Raw genomic sequence first — 24783 nt, 5'->3', positions numbered from 1 at the left:
TTGTGAGATTATAAACATATTTGAAAAAATCAGCCTGGTGAAACTACTTCAATATACTTTTTTATTTTTATTAAAATGTGGACTAGTAATAGTCATACTTTCTTGGAATTCACACCTCTGTTTTTTGGTAGTTAGATAAACCTACTTTAACCCAAAAATTTCTAATTGAGACAAAACCTCCATTTCAAAATACCGTTCGATAGTTTGAAGGTATTATGCTAATATCTGCTATCCCAAACGAATTGACTGTTATTATCAGTATAGGATAACTTTATGGTATAGCCCACATATAATTTTTGGTTTCGATTATAGCTACAATTTTCAATTTTTTGACAAATATATGGGACTTATAATTCCTATTTTCCCTATTTCTAAATCCTACACCATATTATTTGGTTTTGATTATAGCTACAATTTTCAATTTTTTGACAAATATATGGGATTTATGGGGCACCATATTATGGAGATTATATTAATTTTGTCGTTCCGTTTGTAACTGACCGAAATATTAATTTCCGACCCTATAAAATATATAGTCTTGCCCATCTGTGGTCTTCAGAATTAATTGATATATGATACTATAATTTTATATAGATTTGTGTTTTGCACTCAAACAGATCAAAATTGTCGATAAGTTGTTTGGACACGTTTTTCCAAGGAATCAGATATAATTTGATATTTTGCTTGCTAAATATTGGCTCGCGTTCCAGAGTAGCCCCCCTTTTATAGTATAATAGTTCCGTTTCCGTCTATTGTAATCATTGGCGACTTTTTTACTTATTTTTTATTTATTGAACATCCCAAGACTTAACTTTAAGGTTTATGTCTATAAAGGCCTATGGTATATAAATGTTGAACAAAAGATTTATTACAATTGTATATAATTTGATTGTAATTCAAAATAATGTACATATTCTGATCATAACCTTACTCTTTAAACAAATCTAGCACCATGTTAACGAAATGTATAAGCAAAATTTAGTTTTAAGTTTGGCTTCTTTCAACAAATTAATTGCAAAACCAAAAACAAAAACTTTTTAGAAAAAAATCGAAACAAAAGCAAAAAAACGAAACGAAAAAATAAAGTTCATTTGCATACATCACATTTTTTTGTTTGTTTGTTTTTATTATAATTTTCATAATGCTATATAAATATATATTTTTCAAATATAATCTTAATTTTCTGCTAAATTTTATATATTGTTTAGACAAACAAGAATATCTTAATATATTCATAAAATTAAGATAGAATAAATAAAAACCCCTAAGTCTCCAAAAACTTTGAATACGATGCGTAGTGAAAAACGCTAATCAATTAACACAAAAAATAGAAATATTAAAAAAATACGAAAACATTATTAAAAATTGTACTTCTTTTAGTTTTTCTTTCTTAATTTCGTTTTAAATGTTGTTATTTTAAGCCAAAAACAAAAAAACGAACTTTTTTGCTTTTATATCGATTTTTTTTACAAAATAAGTTTTAATTTGTATTAATATTTTTAATTGTTTTGTTGTGTTATTTATTTATTAATGTGCATTGCTAAAAATTGTTATTATTTTCAATTACTGTAATAATTTTTTATAAATTTAACAATATTATTTTATAATTTTTATAACAATTATTTTATTATTTTTTTTGTTACTTTTCTTTGCTTTGTTCTTGTTTTTGTTATTGTTTTTTTTTTATAATGCCCATATTTTGTTGTTGCTTTTTACAGCCGGCTTTACCATTGCCACATCAAAATCGCAAGATCCTAATAGTTTAAGAAGTTCCTCAATCTCCACCAACTCCTCCTCTTCGACATGTTCGACAAATGCCACAATACCCCAACACAGTAACAGCAACACTACTACCACATCTAATACAGCTGGTAATACTACTACTACAACAACAACAAAAATTATCAAAACCCTACCAACAACAATAGTCACAACAACCGAAACACGGACAACGACTAAACCGAAATTATTAACAAATAGTAATAATTCGTTATATTCGAGTAGATTATTTAACACAAAACTCTAACTCTAAACATAATAATTAAATTATTTATTTTTTTATAATAAAAATAATTATTAATTGGAATTAAAAAAAATAGAGAAAATTAACCAATTGTAACAAAAAGAGATTTGATAATCATATAATATTGGACTTGTTAAAATTGACCCCATTAATATTGTACACTTTTGTTGTGGAAATTGGTACATGTGACCCTCGTATTTCTGCTGACCCATTGCTCCTGTGATCTTCGAATGATGTTATTGAAAACGATGATAGTCGAGCCTGTTTTCGACATTCTCTTGGGAAGATTTTTTTTTTTGAGATTTTATTCACACTTTAATCTGCTTCACTGAAATATGACTGCTTAGTAGAGAAAAGTTCATGTGAGAAATGTAACTTCTGGAAAAGTGGTTCCGTTTCAACCTCTATATATATATTTCAGAGGCATTTTACAAAACAAATTGAAATTGTCGTTATAGTTTTCCGATTATATTATCATTTCGCATTTCACATAATTCCCTCGTAGATTCCCTCGTAGATTTTAAACATTCTCTAACTATTCAATATGATTTTTATTCACCTTCACCACACTGTGGTGGAGGATACTATGTCTTTGTGTATATGTATGTCCGTCTATATATTATCGTTGACAAATATCGGGTCCCATTATTTGACCGATTGAGACGAAATTTTGTATATCGTACCGAATTGAGTCTATATTGACGTGTGTAAAATTTTTTAGAAATCGGTTCAGATTTAAATATAGCTACCATATATATTTATGTCCGATTTTAAGTAAATGGTGCACCAATCTCCAATTTTTCGTTCGATTGAGACGAAATTTTGCATAGCATATTCAATTTAGTTTTAAATGATGTGTGTAAAGTTTTGTTGGAATCGGTTCAGATTTAGATATAGCTCCCATCTATATTTTCCTCCGATTTTATGTAAGCGGAGCAACAAACTCCCATTACTTGTCCGATTAAGACGAAATTTGGCAAAGAGTAGTCAATAGAGTATAGAATGATGTATGTAAAGTTTTGTTGAAATCCGTTCCGATTTAGATATAGCTCCTATATATATTTTCGTCCGATTTTAGGTAAATGATGTACCATAGAGCCTATGTGTATCCGACTGAGACGAAATTGTGCATAGCGTATTGAATTGAGAATAGAATGACGTGTGCTAAGTTTTGTCCAAATCGGTTCGGATTTAAATATAGCTCCCATATATATTTTCGTCCGTTTGAGACGAAAATTTGCATAGCGCATAGAACAGAGTCTGGAGTGTTGTATGCCAAATTTGGTTCAAATTGGTTCAGATTTAGATATAGCTATCTTATATATTTTCCAATTTTATGTAAATGGTGCACCATAGAGCCCATGTTTCTTCGATTTACACGAAATTTGCCATCGAGTATTGAGTATAGAATGGCGTATTCAAAGTTTTGTTGGAATCGGTTCAGATTTAGATTTAAAAATCTACGCCTTGATATTCATTCGAAAAAGTTTTCTTTAAATCCCTACACCTTGGAAAAAAATTCTTTAAAAATCTACGCATTGATAGTCTTCAAAAAAAATATTCTTAAAAAAACCATGGTCAAAAATCTACGCTTCCAAGGACTATCAATCTTCGGAAAAAACATTATTTTTAAAATCTAGTCTTTGATAGTCCTTAGAAAAAATATTTCTACGCCGGATAGTTAATCTCTTTATATACTTATTTTAATACCATCGGTCATCAATGCGTATACATATTGACAGCAATCATACGCAACCTAAGTCTCCTACTATACCTTTCTTAGTCCTTGAAAAAATATTATTTAAAAAATCTTGTTGGTCCTTGGAAAAAATATTCTTTAAAAATCTATGCCTTGATAGTCCTTGGAAAAAATAATCTTGTAAAAATCTACGCCTTGAATAGCCCTTGGAAAAAATATTCTTTAAAAATCTGCGCCTTGATAGTCCATGGAAAAAAAATTATTTCGAAAAAGGAGTGATTCTCGAAATAAGCCTTTTGAAAAATAATTGAAAAATTTACGCTTTGTGACCCTGATATTTAAAAAAAGTCACGAATGCGTTTACGATAGTGCTTGAATTTTTTCCGTTAACTGAAATTCTTTAGCCTATTTTTTCCATTTCGCTTTCCTGAACATGTTGTCGTTTTTATATGCCCCAATACTATTTTTTTCTAAAAGTATTTAAAAATTATATAGAAAAATATATTTTGCGCGCGTGCCATCCACTCGTTTAACGTTATTTAAAAATAAAATATGCCCCCCCCTTTCAATAAAGAAAAATGTTTCAACATTTTTGTTTGCATCGCTTTCCTCGATGTTTGTTATTTATTTTCTTTTTTAAAATTTATTTTTTTTTTTTCATTTTGAAAAAAATCTTGGTATAAACATTACGACATACTAATGAGCTAATTAATTGTTGTTCTTGTTAAATATTGTGTATACACACATCCAAGTGTGTGTATGTCTTTCACAGGCCACACATATCTTCGCTCAAAAAAAAAAAGAAAAGAAAGAAGACTATGGGGAAACCATGCATGCATGTCACATAAAATTCGCATAAAATTATGATGAGATTGCCTCAAATATTTTTTGTCGTCTTTCAATGCTATGAACTACGTCAAACACTTGTGAAAATATTCAAAAAATAATTATTTTTTTTTGCGTTTGCGAGACATGAGTGCTCTATAAATCTACATACAATTAGCCGACAAAAAAAATAAACAGACAAAAAAACATAAATTGGCCTGGTGCACAAAGACAAGGCAAGTGCCGCCTATTTTTCCGGGTGACACCACAAAAACCAATAGTCCAAATTAATGGACTTTGCCTCAAAATGGATAGAAATGTTTTCTTTGTTAATTTCAAAGACATGGAGTAGAATTTCGAAAGAAAATAAGAAAGCATCAGTACTTTTCCTGATCGATTTATAAACCCAAAAACTAGATTCGGTATATTAGATCCTCAAATTTGTATTATTCTCTAAAAGGAAGGCCCTGACAGTCATTCGAAAAATATTTATAAAAGAACATATTTATGGTCCTGATAGTCCATCGAAAAATATTCCTAAAAGGCACGTTTATGGCCCTGGCATCCTTTGAATAATAATTCATTTCAAATCCACTTCTTTGGCCTAAGAAAAATTCTCCAAAAAATCCACCTCTATAGTCTACGTTCTGATAGTCATTGGAAAATATACGTTCAAAATCTTTCCGTGCTTTGTTTTAATACATTCGGCCATCAATGCGTATATGTGTTGACATCAATCATACGCAATATAAATCTCCTACGGCAAAATTCATAGTCGTTGCAAAAATACTTTAAAAAAATCAACGCCCATGGTCGTTAAAAAAATGTTTTTAATATGAAGTAGGATTTTAAAAGAGAATAAGAAAGCGTCAGTATTTTTCCTGATCCATTTATGTGTTGACATCAATCATACGCAACCTTAATCTCCTACCGTAAACTTTATAGTCGTTGCAAAAATAAAAAATCAAGGCCCATGGTCGTTAAAAAAATATTTTTAATATGGAGTAAAATTTTGAAAGGAAATAAGAAAGCATCAGTACTTTTCCTGATCAATTTATAATCCTTAAACCTAGATTCGATATACGTAATCTCCCAAATTTTATTATACTCTAAATGGAAGACTCTGACAGTGATTCGAAAAATATTCATAAAAACAACATATTTATGACCATGATAGTCCATCGAAAAATGTTCCTAAAAAGGCACGTCTATGGCCCGGGCAAACTTTGAGCAAGTATTGATTTCAAATCCACTTCTTTGGCCTATGAAAAATTCTCTCTCTATCACCTCTATAGCATTACTTTAATACATTCGGTCATCAATGCGTATACGTGTTGACATCAATCATACGCGACCTAAATCTCCTACCGTAAACTTCATAGTCGTTGAAAATATATATTTTTAAAAAGCCAAGCCTATAAATAGTCGTTGCAAAAATACTTGAAAAAAATCAACGCTCATGGTCGCCAGTGGATAGTTTTCGAAAACAGTTGTTTAAAAAATCCACGCCATTGGATTCCTTTCAAAAATTATTCTTTAAAAATCTACGCCTCATAGTCCTTTAAAAAATATTCTTTTAAAAATCTTTGCCAGATAGTTAATCTCCTTATATACTTATTTTAATACCATCGGTCATCTATGCGTATACGTGTTGACAGCAATTATACGCAACCTAAGTCTCCTACTATACCTTTCTTAGTCTTTGAAAAAAATACGCCTCATAAAAATCTACGCCTCATAGTCCTTGGAAAAAATATTCTTTTAAAAATCTACGCCTTACAGTTCTTTGAAAAAATATTCTTTTAACAATTTACGCTTTACTGGTCCTTGAAAAAATATTCTTTTAAAAATTTACGCTTTACTGGTCCTTGAAAAAATATTCTTTTCAAAATCTACACGTTACTGGTCCTTGAAAAAGTACTCTTTTAAAAATCTACGCCTAATAGTCCTTTGAAAACATTTTCTTTTAAAAATCTACACCAAATTGGTCCTTAAAAAAATATTCTTTTAAAAATCTACACCAAATTGGTCCTTAAAAAAATATTCTTTTAAAAATCTACACCTAATTGGTCCTTAACAAATATTCTTTTAAAAATCTACACCAAATTGTTCCTTACAAAAATATTCTTTTAAAAATCTACACCAAATTGGTCCTTCGGAAAAAATATTCTTTAAAAAATCTACGCCTTGTTGGTCCTTGGGAAAAAATATTCTTTTAAAAATCTACGCCTAGTTGGTCCTTGTGAAAAAATATTCTTTTAAAAATCTACGCCTTGTTGGTCATTCGGAAAAAATATTCTTTTAAAAATCTACGCCTTGTTGGTCATTCGAAAAAAATATTCTTTTAAAAATCTACGCCTTGTTGGTCCTTCGGAAAAAATATTCTTTTAAAAATCTAATACCATCGGTCATCAATTCGTATACGTGTTGACAGCAATCATACGAAACCTTAATCTCTTACTATACCTTTCTTAGTCTTTCAAAAAATACGCCTCATAGTTCTTTGAAAAAATATTCTTTTAAAAATCTACGCCTTGTTGGTCCTTTGAAAAAATATTCTTTTAAAAATCTACGCCTTGTTGGTCCTTTGAAAAAATATTCTTTTAAAAATCTACGCCTTGTTGGTCCTTTGAAAAAATATTCTTTTAAAAATCTACGCCTTGTTGGTCCTTTGAAAAAATATTCTTTTAAAAATCTACGCCTTGTTGGTCCTTTGAAAAAATATTCTTTTAAAAATCTACGCCTTGTTGGTCCTTTGAAAAAATATTCTTTTAAAAATCTACGCCTTGTTGGTCCTTTGAAAAAATATTCTTTTAAAAATCTACGCCTTGTTGGTCCTTTGAAAAAATATTCTTTTAAAAATCTACGCCTTGTTGGTCCTTTGAAAAAATATTCTTTTAAAAATCTACGCCTTGTTGGTCCTTTGAAAAAATATTCTTTTAAAAATCTACGCCTTGTTGGTCCTTTGAAAAAATATTCTTTTAAAAATCTACGCCTTGTTGGTCCTTTGAAAAAATATTCTTTTAAAAATCTACGCCTTGTTGGTCCTTTGAAAAAATATTCTTTTAAAAATCTACGCCTTGTTGGTCCTTTGAAAAAATATTCTTTTAAAAATCTACGCCTTGTTGGTCCTTTGAAAAAATATTCTTTTAAAAATCTACGCCTTGTTGGTCCTTTGAAAAAATATTCTTTTAAAAATCTACGCCTTGTTGGTCCTTTGAAAAAATATTCTTGTAAAAATCTACGCCTTGTTGGTCCTTTGAAAAAATATTCTTGTAAAAATCTACGCCTTGTTGGTCCTTTGAAAAAATATTCTTTTAAAAATCTACGCCTTGTTGGTCCTTTGAAAAAATATTCTTGTAAAAATCTACGCCTTGTTGGTCCTTTGAAAAAATATTCTTGTAAAAATCTACGCCTTGTTGGTCCTTTGAAAAAATATTCTTTTAAAAATCTACGCCTTGTTGGTCCTTTGAAAAAATATTCTTTTAAAAATCTACGCCTTTTTGGTCCTTTGAAAAAATATTCTTTTAAAAATCTACGCCTTGTTGGTCCTTTGAAAAAATATTCTTTTAAAAATCTACGCCTTGTTGGTCCTTTGAAAAAATATTCTTTTAGAAATCTACGCCTTGTTAGTCCTTGGAAAAACTATTCTTTTAAAAATCTAATACCATCGGTCATCGATGCGTATACGTGTTGGCAGCAATCATACGCAACCTAAATCTCTTACTATACCTTTCTTAGTCTTTGAAAAAAATACGCCTCATTGTCCTTTGAAAAAATATTCTTTTAAAAATCTACGCCTTGTTGGTACATGGAAAATTATTATTTTTAACTGTTGACCCTTGGAAAAAATATTCTTTTAAAAATCTGCGCCTTGTTGATTCTCCGAAAAAAAATATTCTTTTAAAAACTTTGCTCTATGCTTTACTGGTCCTTCGAAAAAATATTATTTTAAAAATCTGCACCTAAAAATTCCACACTTATGGTCCCTTAGAAAAAATCCTCTAAAAATTAGATTTATGTTTCCCATAGCCTTTCAAAAAATATTCTCAAAAAAAATCCAAATAAAAAAATTATTTATAAAAAAACCTTTGTATTATTTACAAAATTTTTTTTATAATAACTACCACTAAAATTTTTACTATTTTTATTTTTATTATACAAAAACAAAAAATAAACCACTCATAACATTTATATATTTTTATTCATAATACCTACATACATACCTATTTTTTATTATATATATAATATTTTATTTATTATTGTTGTTATATTTGTCTTCCAAACAAAAAACAAAAATGCAAAACAAGCTAATTATTAATTTTTATTACATAATAAAAAAATGCAACAAATAAAAAACAAAAAAACATATTAATAATGTTAATATATATAGCAGCAAAAATTAAAAACAAAAAAAATACACAAATAAAGTTAATCCGATTTTTTTCTAATTTAAAAACAAAAAAATCCTAGTTCTTATTTATGTTGTTTGTTCTTGTTGTTGTTCCATTGCATGCCGTTACAGTTTTTTGCTAAACAAACTAAATAAAAAATTAATAAAAAACGCCCCAGAAAAAAATGCGCGCAAATTCCAATCAAAATGTTTGCTATGCTCCTTAATGTTTTTGCTATGCATATTTATATATTTTATAAAATAAAAATCCTTCTCATCATCGTTGCCGTTCGTTCGTAACTTCATCATACCATTATCATATTTCAAGGAATTTAGAATTCCAAAAAAATCGGATCATTTAGGATCAAAAAACAAGAAGAGGGGGCATAGTGTGTTTATGAGTTTTTTTAGTACTAGCTGTGTGTGTGTCTATATGTAGAATTGAAAAAGGTAAGTAATAACGTTTAAAAATTAAAATAAAAAAATTAAGAAGCGTCGCAATGTCTGGCCGGGCCGAACTATTTATATCATCCACCTCGTGGTGTCCATTCGAAGTTCCTTAAATCCTTCAAGACCTTTATATGGAGGCTCTGTTAATTGCATTATATGTGATAGTCGTCTCATAGTCCTCTGAAAAATACTCTTTTAAAAATCTACATCTTGTTGGTCTTTGGAAAAATATTAAAAATCTGCACTTAAAAATTCCACCCTTAGAAAAAATCCTCGGTTTTTAATCCTCCGAAAAAATAATGTTTCAAATTACTCCGAAGTGGGAACTTCAAGAACTAACGGAAATTAAATGTCACATTTTTATGAAGATTTATTTATTAACCATAAATTCGATATTCCAAATTATAGCCATATCGATGAGAAAATTCGGTTAAAAACTTAATAATATCGAAAATGGGACGGCTGGCTATGTGGAAACATCGACAAATATCGAACATTTTCACGGGACTTTTTTATGCAGGCTATGATAACATAAATGGTTACCTATTTCGAAAATATGATGGGAAATTCCTCTAAAACCAAACAATTTTTCAAAATGGGTATTTATATGAGGCTATATTAAAACGTGGTACCAATATAGGAAATTTTCTTTAAAGTCAAATTTATGACCCTGATAGTCCTTCGAAAAATATTCGTAAAAAGGCACGTTTTGATGCCGTGGCAGTCTTTGAATAATAATTCTTTTAAAATCCACATCTATGGCCTAGTTCCTATCTCTCCATACTTTCCTTCGGCCATGCGTATACGTGTTGACAGCAAGCATACGCAACCTAAATCTCCTACTATAGCCTTCATAGTACATGGACAAAATATTCGTCTTAAAATAAAAAAAAATGCAATGAAAGAAATATTTCTTTAAAAATCTACCCCGTTGATAGACCTTTGAAAAAAAATATTCTTTTGAAAAAACTGCCCTTAATAGCCCTTTGAAAAAAAATATTCGTTTAAAAACCTGTCCCTGGAAAATATATTCTTTTAAAAATTTACGCCTTTTATAGTCTTTGGAAAAGTTCAAAGGGTATTTTATAGGCACACGACGTATTAAACATATTCCTTTGATCGAAATAGTCCTTTAAAAAATATTCTGTTAAAATCCTGACTTTGATAGTCCATGAAAAACAATCTTTTAAAACCCTGCCTTTAATAGACCTTGGAAAAAATATTCTTTACAAAATCTACGCCTTATTGTCCTTGGAAAAAATATTCTTTACAAAATCTACGGCTTGTTGGTCCGTAGAGAAATGTTGATAGTCTTTAGATGAATATTTTCTTTAAAAGTCGTTGATAGTCCTTGGAAAAAACATTCTTTTAAAAAACTACCCCTTTGACAGTTCTTGTAAAAATATTCATTTCAAAATCTAATACTTTTTTAGTCCTTGGAAAAAATATTTTAAAAAAAAATCCTATTTACAATCTACGCCTTTGATAGTCCTTGGAAAAAATATACTTTTTAAAATCTACGCCTTTGATAGGCCTTCAAAAATCCACGCTTGAGGACAGTCCTTCGAAATAATATTTATTAAAAACCCCACGCCTTTATAGTCCTTGCAAAAAATATTCTCAAAACATCTTTCGCGGATTGCCAAATTTTATAAACTGCGATGAAAAAATGCTGCAAAAACCTTCAGTCGTAAAACCCCTCTTATATGGAGACTATGCCAAAACATGGTCCTATATTGATCTATACATAGATATCAGACACCAAGAACCCTTTATACGTAAACCGATATTATAAAATTTCCAAAATACCGAATATTGGGGACATATACTCATAATTTTTTTATAGGAACCCGAAATTTTTTGTAGGAACCCAGTACGAACCCGAAATACAAAATAACAACTGATTTTGTCGGAAAACGTACCCCAGTGCATCGAAATACCGAATACTGGAGGGTAGCTAAGCTATGAAATGAACCAATATTGATCAGTTTTGATAGGAAGATTTTCTGTCCAGTAAGAACCCGAAATACCAAATTACAATTGATTAGGTTGAAAATCGTAACCAAAGTCTTCAAAATACCGAATACTATGAGAACCGACAAATGGGTTAATATTGAAAAAAATTGTTAGAAACATTTTCTACCCAGTGTTCTCCCCAAAAATAACAAATTACAGCCAATTTGGTCGAAAAACGTACTCAAAGGCTTCAAAAATCCGAATATTGGGGCTATCGTTATATGGGAACTATCCCAAAATAAGGACCAATAATCATAATTTTTGGTAGAAAGATTTTCTTCCCTGTGGTAACCCAAAATACTAAATTACTATCAATTCAGTTAAAAAAAAGCTTTCAAAAAATCCTAAAATACCGAACGGAGGAACAAACAGGCGGACATGGCTAAATCGGCATAGAAATGTATTTTCATCAGTAATATATCCTATATCCGGCTGGGATCTCCGATGAATATTTCGAGCTGTTGTTATACACTGTTACTGTTTTGGTGAAATGTATAAAATATAGTTGATATTTTTAGATATCTTTGAACATTCACATAATGCTAATTTTCTTGTATATTACTTACATTTATATTTGTATTACAAAGACATAGAAACCGTAAAGACTCGACAAAATGCATTTTGATAAAATAGTTTATGAAAAAATATCCAGGGGGAGTCAGGCATAACAGAGGCATGTTAACAATAAAAACGCAAATACGCGATAATGTGTCTATAAAATGTAAATAAAATTAGAGATCTGTATTCAAAAAATGTGTTTTTATTTTATAAGCTTGCGATATAGCGTTTAAAACGTTTAATGTTCTTCGCTCTGTTGTTATGATATCGTAACAACAGAGGAAAAGCCATCTATTGGAAATTATTGACGTATCGATTGTCCTATCTTTATACTTTTATGTCTTTGTATAAAGATAGGACAATTGATACGTAAACAATTTTCAACAGATGGCTTTTCCTCTGTTGTTACGATATCATAACAACAGAGCAAACAATATTAAACGTTTTAAACGTTATAGTGCAAGCTTATAAAACAAAAACATATTTTTTGAGTACAGATCTCTAATTTTATTTACATTTTATACACACATTATCGCGTATTTGCGTTTTTATTGTTAACATGCCTCTGTTATGCCTGACTCCCCCTGGATATTTTTTCATAAACTATTTTGTCAAAATGCATTTTGTCGAGTCTTTACGGTTTCTATGTCTTTGATAAAACTTTAGATTCCCCCCTAAACATGTGTGAAAAAATCATAAAAATCGGTTTAGTATTCCCTGAATTATTTACATTTGAAGTCAACGATGTTCCAAAATATACTTACGGTTCGATGCTGGGCGCCTATTACCTCAAAATGAAAAATCACACAAAATGACTGTCTTGTAAAAGTGAAAATAATTTTTTTAGCTTCACATAGCTACTGTGTATGTATCAAAGACATAAAAGTATAAAGATAGGACAATCGATACGTCCACAATTTCCAATAGATGGCTTTTCCTCTGTTGTTACGATATCATAACAACAGAGCAAACAATATTAAACGTTTTAAACGCTATATCGCAAGCTTATAAAATAAAAACACATTTTTTGAATACAGATCTCTAATTTTATTTACATTTTATAGACACATTATCGCGTATTTGCGTTTTTATTCTTAACATGCCTCTGTTATACCTGATACCCCCTGGATAGTTTTTCATAAACTATTTTGTCAAAATGCATTTTGTCGAGTCTTTACGGTTTCTATGTCTTTGTATGTATGTAAACTTATGTACATACATACACAATTTTGTGCATAAAACAATCAATCATCTATACATACATATCAATTAAAAATCGCACTACAGACTGTAGTTGACCTTTTGCCTAAAAGTATGCTATAATTTTCTTTATAAACCAGCAGCCATTAGAAACGAAAAATTACCGTTTTTATAAAATCAATTTTTGTATGGTTTTTCATTTTCAAATAAACAGTAAGTATATTTCGGATCATTGTTAATTTCAAATGCAAATAACTCAGCGAATACTTAACCAATTTTTATAATTTTTTCACATGTGTTTAGGGCGTATTCTAAAGTTTTATTCCATATAGGCGATACATATATAAAGTTCTGTAGAAAATTGGCATTATGGAACTATAGAACTTTTGTACTGACATTGCTAGTACTTCTAGGATGTTGGGTATTGCGAATGGGGCATATCGGTACACGTTTTGGTAACGGTCATTTCCAGCTTATAGGGTAGCGATTATTCCCAATGTGGTCCTAATCAGGTATCAAGGATTATCACTGAGTAGAAAATCTCCCTTCCAAAATTATCGATATATCCCGATATTCGGTATTTTGTGTTTTTCAACCTAATAACTTGTAATTTGGTATATTGGGTTCTCACTGGGCTAGTACTTCTATGTATTGTTTGGTATTGCAAAGGGGTTTTATCGACCCGATTTTCGGTATTTTGAGAACTGTAGGCGCATTTTTAATCCAAATAGGCTGTAAATTGGCATACCGGGTTTTCGGAGGCAGACATACAACTCTGCAGAAAATTATGATTACAGGTCCATGTTTTGATATATTTCCCATATAAAGGTCCCAGCCAAAGTTCAGTATTTTGAGTGTTTAACCACTTTTTTTTATGCAGAAATGATCATTATAGGTCCTCGTTTTGGTATAGCACCCATATAAGGGTTCAGGACAAATTTCAGTATTTCGAAGGTTTTAGCCGCATTTTCCAACCGAAGGGGCTGTAATTTGGGATACCAGATTTTTAAACGCTGCCATACATCTCTGCAGAAAATTATCATTATAGGTCCATGTTTTGACACATAAAAATCTTGGACATTTCCGATATTTTGAGGGTTTAGCCACATTTTCCAAGCGGATCGATGGCTGGATCGATGGATGGCGCTGATTAGCCATGTTGCGAAAATATGATATATAGCATTTCCAGATTAAATGAAACCTTTTCCAAATTAAATAAAACCTTTTCCAAATTAAATGAAACCTTTTCCAAATTAAATGAAACCTTTTCCAATTGAAATGAAACCTTTTACAAATAGAATGAAACCTTTTCCAATTGAAATAAAACCTTTTACAAATAAAATGAAACTTTTTCCAAATTAAATGAAACCTTTATTCTTATCTAAGGAAATATAATATTTGCAGTAATTTTAAACCAATATTTGAAAATTAAATCAAAGAATATTAACAAATATAATTGTATTACATAGCCATACATAGCCATTAACATAAATATTCTTTAATTCGGTGTGATTTCATTTAATATCTTTACTACATAAAACTAAATAAATAGTAATACAAACTGGGGTATTTCTTGACATTTTAATAAATAAATATTTAAGAACATAACATAACATACATATTTGACTTAATAAATTGTTGATGATAAGGTAACTGCTTATCTTAATGAAGGGGTTCCCGACTTGCAGCTTGTGGGATTTTCAAAACCATGTCCATAACGTAGTTAGAACAATCTTGCCGAGTAAGCTTACGAAGAACCCAAGCCCGTTCAAGACAAGGAACAAGAGCACACATTGTGTTGCCTACGGTCAGAGGTCGTAATGTCACTATAATTGCAGCAATAAACAACGCGGTAGTTGTACATCACACAATCGTTTCTAATTCCAGTGTCAATGCAGACAGATTTAAATTATTTATAGTTTTTTTTTTTTTTTTTTTTTTTGAGAAAATCAATCCAGAATTGGAAAATAACGCTCAAATACACAAGCGACATGACATAAAAAATTTGATCGAATCCAAAAGATGCAACCTTAAATTCTTACCGCTTTATTCTCCAATGCTAAATCCAATTGAAAATGCATTTTCAAAAGTAAAATTATGTGCAAGAGCTGAGCTGTGTGACGTTTAAATGGAACATAACATTGTTGATGTAATCGAGCGAAGTATTCAAAAGCTTACTCGGCAAGATTGTTCTAACTACGTTATGGACATGGTTTTGAAAATTCATTCATTTTGATTGGAAAAGGTTTCATTTTATTTGGAAAAGGTTTCATTTAATTTGAAAAAGGGTTCATGTAATTTGTAAAAGGTTTCATTTAATCTGGAAATGCTATATATGTTTTGTTTGTATGTAATAAAACATTAGAATTCCCTCTAACCGTGTTTGCAAAATTTATGAAAATCGGTTAAGTATTCGCTGAGTTATTTGCATTTGAATTCAACGATGTTCCAAAATATACTTACTGTTCGATGCTGGGCGCCTATTACCTCAAAATGAAAAATCACATAAAATGGCGGTCTTGTAAAAGTGGAAGAAATAATTTTTTTTTTTTACCTCATGTTGGTACTATGTATGTACGTATGTAAATGTATGTTACATACATACACAATTTTGTGCATAAAAACAATCAATTACCTACATACATATCAATTAAAATATCGCACTACAGACAGTTGTTGAACTTTTGCCTAAAAGTATGCTACAATTTTCTTTCTATACAAAGAAATCATCAACCCATTATGACTGAAAAATTGTCATTTATCATAATTCGATTTTTGAGGGGTTTTTCATTTTCAAGTAATAGGCGCCCATCACCAAACAGTAAGTATATTTCGGACCATTGTTAATTTCAAATGCAAATAACTTAGCGAATACTTAACCGATTTTTATAATTTTTTCACACATGTGTAGGGGGAATTTTAAAGTTTTATTACATTTGGACAATCTATATTCTAATAAAAGAGTAAAGTGATTGACTGACTGATTAAACGATTCATCAACGCCCAGGCGAAACGGCTGAAGCTAGAATCTTGAAATTTTAGGTGAGTGTCACTCTTGGTCCAAAGGTGACAGATAAAGCTGGGTTTTTGGAAATTCGTACTAGAACGACACGAGAAGTACAAAATGTGATACCATTTGTATTTGGCGAACTGGAGGAGCTAAAACTCTGAAATTTGGTTTGGTGGTCGTTGATGGAGTGTAGGATAGGTGTACCAAAGGGTTTTTGGAAATTCGAACTATAAGCATGCCAGAAGTACTGAAATGTACTAAATTTGGTACAATTTCGTAGCATGTGAATGGATTGAGCTAAAAACTTGAAATTTGGAATGCAAATTAAGGTTGAGAAGTAGGGTCGATATGAGGAGAGTTTGGAAAGCGTACGAAAAGTACTATATGGTACTATATTTGGTACAAATTTGATTTGGAGGTACAAATCGAGCTGGAATACCGAAAATTGATAGTAACATTACCGTCAGAGTGTAGGATTGGGATATGTACGTAGTAGTTTTGGAAATTTTTACTATGTGTACGAAAAGTACTAAATCGTACTGTAATTGGTACAATTTGGATCCGGGTGAACCGATAGAGCTGGAACAATGAAGTTTGGAGTTAGGATCATTGTAGGAATGTAGGATTGGGGTATGTAGAAAGTTTCGGAAATTGGTACTACTGTATACTAAATTTGGTACAATTTGAATTGTGGGTGAACCGATAGTGTTGGAACCCTGAAACTTGGATTTAGGATCACTGTGGGAGTGTAGGTTTGGGGTAAGAAGGAGGTTTTGGAAATTCGTACTACTGTGTACTAAATTTGGTACAATTTGAATTGTGATTGAACCGATAGAGTTAGAATCCTAAATCTTGGATTTAGGATTACTGTGACGGTGTAGAATTGGGGTATGTAGGAAGTTTTGGAAATTCGTACTGCTGTATACTAAATTTGGTACAATTTGAACTGTGGGTGAACCGATAGTGTTGGAATCCTTAAACTTGGATTTAGGATCACTGTCCGCGTTTAGGATTGGGGTACTTAGGAAGTTTTGGAAATTCCTACTACTATGTACTAAATTTGGTACAATTTAAATTGTGGGTGAACCAATAGAGTTGGAATCGTGAAATTTGAATTTGAAATCATTGTGGGGGCGTAGGATCGGGGTATACATGAAGTTTTGTTGGATGGTTGAACAGGGTACTTATGGAAGTAATGTGTGCTAAATGGAAAATTTGGACATTTGCAAATCAATACCAAATTGTCTAAAACGGTACTTGGTTCAAAGAAACATGGGGTTAATATTTCGATGAGGCACATTTTTGCCGTAGCACAGCTCATATACCCTGATTAGCCATTAGGATGAGGGTATAAAAAGCTTCGTAGATTTATTATTTAGAAATTGGGGGCTCACTTTATCTGTCTGTGTTAAAGGTTTCTACAGGATTTAATTTCATAAGTCGCCTTTCATAATCGTCGTTTTTCTTCTTAGTATGGAAAATGCGCCATTAGGACTAAATATATAAATCATATCACGGGGATATGAAATAAAAAGTTAATAGTCCCTTCGAGGACCAACGTATCCAAGCAATTTTCGGAAAAAATACGAACATGGTAAGTACAATTCTAGAGCTTAGCTACAGTTTCTAGTGTTTCGTCAATGGAATGTGCATACATAAAAATGCTTTAAATTAATCCAGCTTAATATATCGGGGCCTACTTTTTGGTAAGTGTCCAAAATAATCTAAAAAATACCTCTGAAACTTCGCAGATATTTTTATTAAAAATAATTAAAATAAAATTCCGATAGATTCCCAACAAAAAAATTATTTTTATTTAAATCTTCTCCCTTTGCAGGTAAATCAAGTAACTCAGACAAGAAATCCAAATCGATTGATGATGGTAGTCAATTGCCGGATGAACCATTAGATTTGGCCGACTTAGATTTATCCCGCTTGCGTTTGAGTAAAACAGACTTAGAAACCCTGTCGAGTATTGCTCCAGGACTGCCAAAATGTTTTCAAGAACAGCTGCTGGCCAAATTGCCGCCAACTCAAGCCCGCAAATTATCACGTACCCTAAGTGTACAGGCTGGGCAGTGCCAGCCCACAAGGATATATAAACGTAGTCAGAGTAGTGGCAGAACCACATTACCTAAAACTGAAGATGTGAAAGATTCAAAAAGTCGCGAAGTTAAAGAGAAAATTATTGAAAATGTCAACGGCTTAAGAGGTGAGGAGGATGCCAAGACTGCGGCTGAACCACCAACTCAGGAATGTTCTGGCAAAGAATCCTGCCCTTTGTACACTAGTGAGGTTAATGAAAAATACAAATACTATTCGCCATATGTGAAAAAGTCCAGCAAGGATATTTTGACGGCCACGGAAATACCCTCCTCAATGTTGGGAAGACCACCCAGTGGTCGGTTATCACCCTCAGCCTCGGTGGTAGAAAATACAGGTGCTGTGACCAAGCGACCTTCGCAGAGAAGAATATCAAGGCTCTTGCGTCCTGATTTTATGGAACAGCCATTGGAGGAATCACCCATTGAGGCAAGTGGCCTAACTCCGGAGGAACCTGTTAAAACCCCTTGTGTAGAGACTCCACCTGAAATGTCGGGTAGTAAATTGAAGCATACCCGTCATGCTCGCAATAAAAGTTTAGATTTATTTTCGGAAAAATCCGAAATGTTGGGTACTCCAGGAACGGAGACCTTAAAGAGAAATCGTCGAAGTTTGTCACGCCCCCGAGAATTTGATGAAAGTGAAAAATTGGCCAAACATGAATTGGCTGATAAAATTCTGCAGGAGTTGCAGCTGCTGTCCACCATGAGATCGCAGCAGGAGAGATTGGTGGAAGAGGAGAGTAGTGGTGACATTACCGAACCTACTTTGGTAGAGAATAAAGACAAATCCACCACCACCACGACATCCACCTCGACATTGAAAAAGGTGAAGAAGGTGAAACCCAAAGAGAAGTCTACGGAGTCCTCCACAGATAACGATAAGACTATTACAAGCACCACCACAGTTGTCAAGAAGGTGAAAAAGGTGGTGGTGAAAAAATCTGCAGATCCCGGCACTCCAAAAACCCCGCTGGCCGATAACATTCCAGGAAGTGATGCAGCTTCCAAATCTCTTATCACGGATTTGTATTCTCCCAAAAATGTGTCCAAACTGAAACGGCCCAAATCATATCCCACAAAGGATTCAAATACTGGCGATAGTCCTGGTCAGGGACAAATGGAAAGTGGGGTGGGCTCAAATAAAATCGGTTCCTCCAATATTTCGGTTCCCATTGCTGAAACTCCCACAGAAAACTCCACTTCCAGTGGCCAGGAATTGAATAACATTAGCGGTACAGCCACCCTGCAAAGAGAAAGTCGCCTGCTAAGACCAAAAAGTTATCCTACCTCAAAGTTAATGGCGCACAAGGAGCTGAAAAAGCCCTCAAAATCCCGACTTTCCAATGTGGATGGTGGTCAAGTTGTGGAAGAAGTCAGCAGTCCACCCGTTGGTTCCCTGCTGAAACCCAGTGCCACCACACCAACCTCTTCGAGTAACCATGAAGGTGGCCTTTCCGTCACCATGATGCCCGAAGTTCCAGCTCTTAAGAAATTAATAAAAATTACCAAAAAATCGAAACTCTCACCACCAACAGCCACAGCTATTAGCTCGAATAGTTCCGCAAGTAATACAAATTCCAGTGTGGGTGATGATTCCAAGGAATCAAGCCCAGCCACACCCAACAATGCCAAAGAACCTGCCAAGGTGGCGGCGGTCGCGGAAAAGAAACCCAATAAGGGTCTACTCTATGCCATTGGCCAGAAATTTGAAAAGTTAAGAGCTTCCGCAACCAGTAACTCATGTGCCAATATACCCACTCAGAAGAAGGCCATTGCAGCATCCTCCAGCGGCACCGCAGCCACCTCATCCAACAACAATGAAGGCTCACAGAGTACTTCGCCCGAAAAGACCACGGGTAAATATTCCTTTGTCAAGAAAACCAAATCCCTTGGAAGTTCGGTAAGCAAAAAATCTTCGACACCCTCGGGTAACCAAGCACCTGGAGAAGGTAACACTCCTGGCTCTAAGGATTCGAAAACTCCCAGTGGTGATACCTCAGGGAAACCTGTGAAACCCGATAAACGTTCCCGCATAGATGCCATGATCAGAAATCTGCGAGAACGTTCGGTACCCCGTTCCCAGCCCATCATACACTCCGAATCGACTTACATCAAGAGGGCAGTTAGTGTGGAAGAAATGCCGGGGACCTTTAATCGCAAATCCGTCAACAAGGTATTGGGTCTGTTCAAGCGTTACGAAAAAGATAACAGTGCAAATCGGGTGCGTACCGCCCGATCGGCCAGCAATATTCAACGACAGATCAATGATTCCGCAGATACCTCCCCTATCTATCAAAATGCCGATGCCATAATGAAATTGAAGGAGAAATCAAGTGAGCTGGAAAGGAAATCCGCCGAGAAAAGTCGCAGTGGTAAATCATTGGCTCAGTGTAATTGTGGCCCACCCTCCTCCACCACCTCCACTCCAGCCAATGATCTCTCCAATTGCCCAGAGTGTCTTGAAAATGCCCTGGCCACGAATAAAATTAAAGCTGAAAATTCTTTCAATTCCCTGGAAACCAACAAAACCGCACAAGGTAATAAAGATCGACGCAAGGGTCTAATGCTGGAGCTATCCGATAAATCTATGAAACAAGTTCCGGAGAATAACTCGGCAACAGGACGTAACCCCAAGAAATATTCCTATATCAACGACAATGAAATCTACTCAAATCTGCCACCCTATCCTCGGGGAGCTGCCACACTACACAGTTCCTCATCGAGCAGTACGACGGCGGTGGCTGCACAGAATCACGAAAACAACAACATAGGCAATGGAAATAACAACAACAACTTACCATCTTCCTACAACAATAACAGCTCCTCGCTGCTAAGTCAAACGACCGGATATCGCAGCATGACCTCCACTACTCTTCATGATCCCAACCACTCCGCCAACATCACCACCATGACCTCAAACTCCTCCTCCTCGAACCAAAATAATAATCTCATTTCACCCTCCTTCGATAATATTGCCAATTACTCATCGGATTCCAGAAGTTATCAAGAAGACTGTGCCTCCACAACCTCCACATTTCGTTCCCCGACCGAGGAGCCGGAACTCTACTTCGACAATTGGTCTGTTTGTTCCGAGGATAATTATCGTATGCATGGTGGGGCCACACCCTCACCCACGGTGTCCCGACTATCACGAACATCCCAAGTTTCATCGCCCACCTCGCGTCGCGGTGGTGGTAATGGAGATGGTGAAAGTTCAGATCCCAATGAAAGTATTGTGGATCGCATACGACGTCGTAGTTTCTATTGTCGTTTCAACGAAAAGAAACCCAAGCGAACGAGTAGCATTGTGGGCCCCAATGCTGTGCGTGAATATTATCGTGAACAGCAAGCGGCAGCCAAGACACGATCCTCCAACAAAATCTACCCCGAAGAGAGGGCACGATCCCCAGACATCACACAAGAATTTTTCCGACCCCTGAAACTCAGTCCCATTGGCACCGAACTCAAACCACCCGTATATAAATCTCCCTATACCTCGAGTAGTAGCACCCATGAATATACCCTAACCCCGGGAAGGCCACGTAAAAGTCTCAATGATATTCGGGCACCCACATCACCATCGGGATTATCGGAAAGACGTTACACCAGTGCCGCCAGTTCCTCCTATAACACTCCAGAAAAAGATATTATGCCACACACTGCCATATTGTCGTCACGTTATAAAACCACATTACCCGATGATTCCGGTAGTAAATTGGCATCCACAACGGCGTATTACAATACCTATAATCCGAAACGGCGTTTCTCCTATAACACAGCCACCCATGGCAGCAGCAGCGGAAGTACTAGTACTGCAGCAAATGGCGGTGGTGTTGGTACCTCCTCGGCGGGCAGTAATTTGACCTCCACCGGTGGTCATATTGATGGATATGCCACAATGGGTCGAAGGCCAATACGTGCCTATGATCATCGTACAATGTCTCTCTTAGAGCCTGGCAGTTCTAGTAGTTATCGACATGAATCGAGCACACCTCTACGTGATTATACCACAAGTTTATCGAGGTGAGTAAAAAACCATGTTCAAGAAAATCCTCCTTTAAAAAACACAAACTTATTAGTCCTTTTGGAAAAACTTTCTTTTATGAAATCCAAGCCTAATACTCCTTCAGTTCGTCTATGGAAGACTCCCCACAGAACTTGTCCATGGAAGACTATCCCAAGAGCTCGTCTATATATAAAGATTCTCCTCGGGACTAGACTATAGGAGAAGACTCCCTTCCGAGCTTGTCTGTAGGAAAAACTCCCTCAAAGCCCTTTAAAGAAGAAGACTCGCCTCAAAGCTTGTCTATGAAATAAGGCATCCCTAGGAGGTCGTCTACAGAAGACGTCTCCTCTCAGAGCTCGTCTGTTAAAGACTCCTTTTAGAGATCATCTGTGGAAGACTTTTTTTGGAAATCGTCTTTAAAAGAATACTTCGCCAGAGCTCATCTTTAGAAGACTTCCCTCAGAGCTTATCTATAAAAAACTCCCTTTCAGAGTTCATCTATAGAAGAAGATTCCCCTCGTAGCTCGTCAACGGAAGATGACACCCCCCCCCCCCCCAAATAGCTGGTCTATAGAAGAAGACTATATTTAGAGCTCGTCTAAAGAAACAAACTGCCCCTCAGAGGTCGTCTATAGAAGAAGACTTCCCTCAGAGGTCGTCTATAGAAGAAGACTTCCCTCAGAGTTTATTTATAGAAAAATACTCCCCTCAGAGTTCCATTATAGAAGACTCGCTCCTGAGCTTCTCTATGGAATACTCAACTCTGCTCCTTTACAGGAGACGCCATTCAGCTCGTCTCTCAGCTTCCTGACCCTCCAGCTAGTCTATAAAGACTCCCTTACCCTTCAGCTCGCTTACAAAGACTCCCTGACCCTCCAACCCGTCTATAAGTACTCCCTGAACCCTCAGGTCTTCTATAAAGACTCCCAAACCCTTCCACTCCCCTATAAAGACTCGGTGATCCTTCAACCCTGAGCTCGTCTATGGAATACTCACTCAGGTATTCTTTAAAGACCTTCCATTCCCATATGAAGACTCCCTGATTCTTCATCCCGTTGTGAGAAAACTCCCTAGGTTTTCAGCTCGTCGAAATAGGCTCTCCAACCCTTCCACTCTCACTGACCGCTCAGCTCGTCTATAAAGACTCCCCTACCCTTCAGCGGGCTTATAAAGACTACCTAATGCTTCAACTCACCTGTAAAGGGTCTCTAGCTCGCTTATAAAGATTCGATGGCACTTCAGCTCTCCTATAATAAAATTTTTGACCCTCTGCCCATCTACAAAAACACCATGGACTTCAGCTCGCCTGTATATAGACAAACTGTACCTTCAGTTCGCCTATAACGACTCCCTTCTATAAAAACTCCCTTCCTCCCTCGTCTATAGAGACCCCTGGCACTTCAACTGCCCTATAAAGACCCACATAAAGAGTCCCTGACCCTTCAGCTTGAATTCTCTATTCAAAACTTCAGCAAATATAAAGACCCTCTTCCCCGTCAAATCCCTTATAAAAAATGTCTGACTCTTCAACTCGCCTGTAACGTCCCCTACACCCTCAGCTAGCTTATAAAGACTGCCTGATCCTTCAGCGCACCTGTAAAGGGTTTATGATCCTCAGCTCGCTATAAATACTATATGGCTCTTCAGCTCGCCTATAATACAAATCTTGACCATCTGACCCTGGCCTTCATATAGGAAAACTGTCTCTTCAATTCGCCTATAATGAAATTCCAGACCCTTCTGCTCACTCTTTATAGAACTTCCTGGCCCTTAAGTTTTCCTATAGACTTCCTTGATCTTCAGCTCATCCTAAAGGATCTCCTTCCCACAACCTTATCCTCTTACTTTTATAGCTAAATATTAAAAAAAAAAACTAAATATTCAAAAATCTTCCACTTCATTTTTTCTCTTTCCAGATCCAATTCCCGTTATCGCACCCAATCCACATCGCGCAGTCCCACAAACATTTGATGTACCACACCGCAAAATGGTTTTTGCATATTCTGTTATTATGCCCAGGAGAGGAAGCGACTTAATATACCCAGTTCATCATCGGCCTCATCGAAAGGTAGTTCGAGTAGAAGAACCGGTGGTGGCGGCGGCGGTGGTGCCGCATCATCATCATCCTGTTCGACTGGTTCCAGGCATCAGCAAACGCAGCACAACAAACGTAGATTTTAAGAAAAAAGAAAATAGAAACAAAGAAAATAGACTTGAATTTTTGTTCCCCTCTGGAAATCCCCACCAACAACAAACAAAATCAACCAACTGTAGGCCTCATCCTAATACGAATCATTTCATAATGAAAAGAAAAAATTACCAAACAGTTTTTAATTTTACGACCGCATTAATTTAAATGCGTTTTTTATATACACACACACCTAAACTGAGTAAAAAACTTGACTATTATTAAATAATTTAGAAATTTAAATAAGACTTATCTCTAGTAATTTTGCAAAAAAAAAAGAGAAATTATTTGAAGAATATGGAAAAACTCA

General features: G+C 34.5%; 1 protein-coding gene across 1 annotated transcript; it reads left to right on the top strand.

Annotated features, from left to right (window-relative positions):
* Window positions 1–1718: 1718 nt before the first annotated feature.
* LOC133323817 (serine-rich adhesin for platelets) lies at window positions 1719–24414 on the top strand (the record flags this gene model as incomplete). The annotated part of the gene is made up of 3 exons (XM_061532716.1): window positions 1719–1979; window positions 18012–22302; window positions 24202–24414. Coding segments are annotated over 3 exons (4607 nt in total), but the record flags the coding sequence as incomplete, so codon positions are not given.
* Window positions 24415–24783: the final 369 nt, after the last annotated feature.

Source organism: Musca vetustissima, unplaced genomic scaffold (genome assembly GCF_032173495.1).
Source record: "Musca vetustissima isolate MV318-11 ecotype Yass unplaced genomic scaffold, APGP_CSIRO_Mvet_v1 utg6528, whole genome shotgun sequence".
NCBI lineage: Eukaryota > Metazoa > Arthropoda > Insecta > Diptera > Muscidae > Musca > Musca vetustissima.
This window is presented reverse-complemented; position numbering and strand designations above follow the sequence as displayed.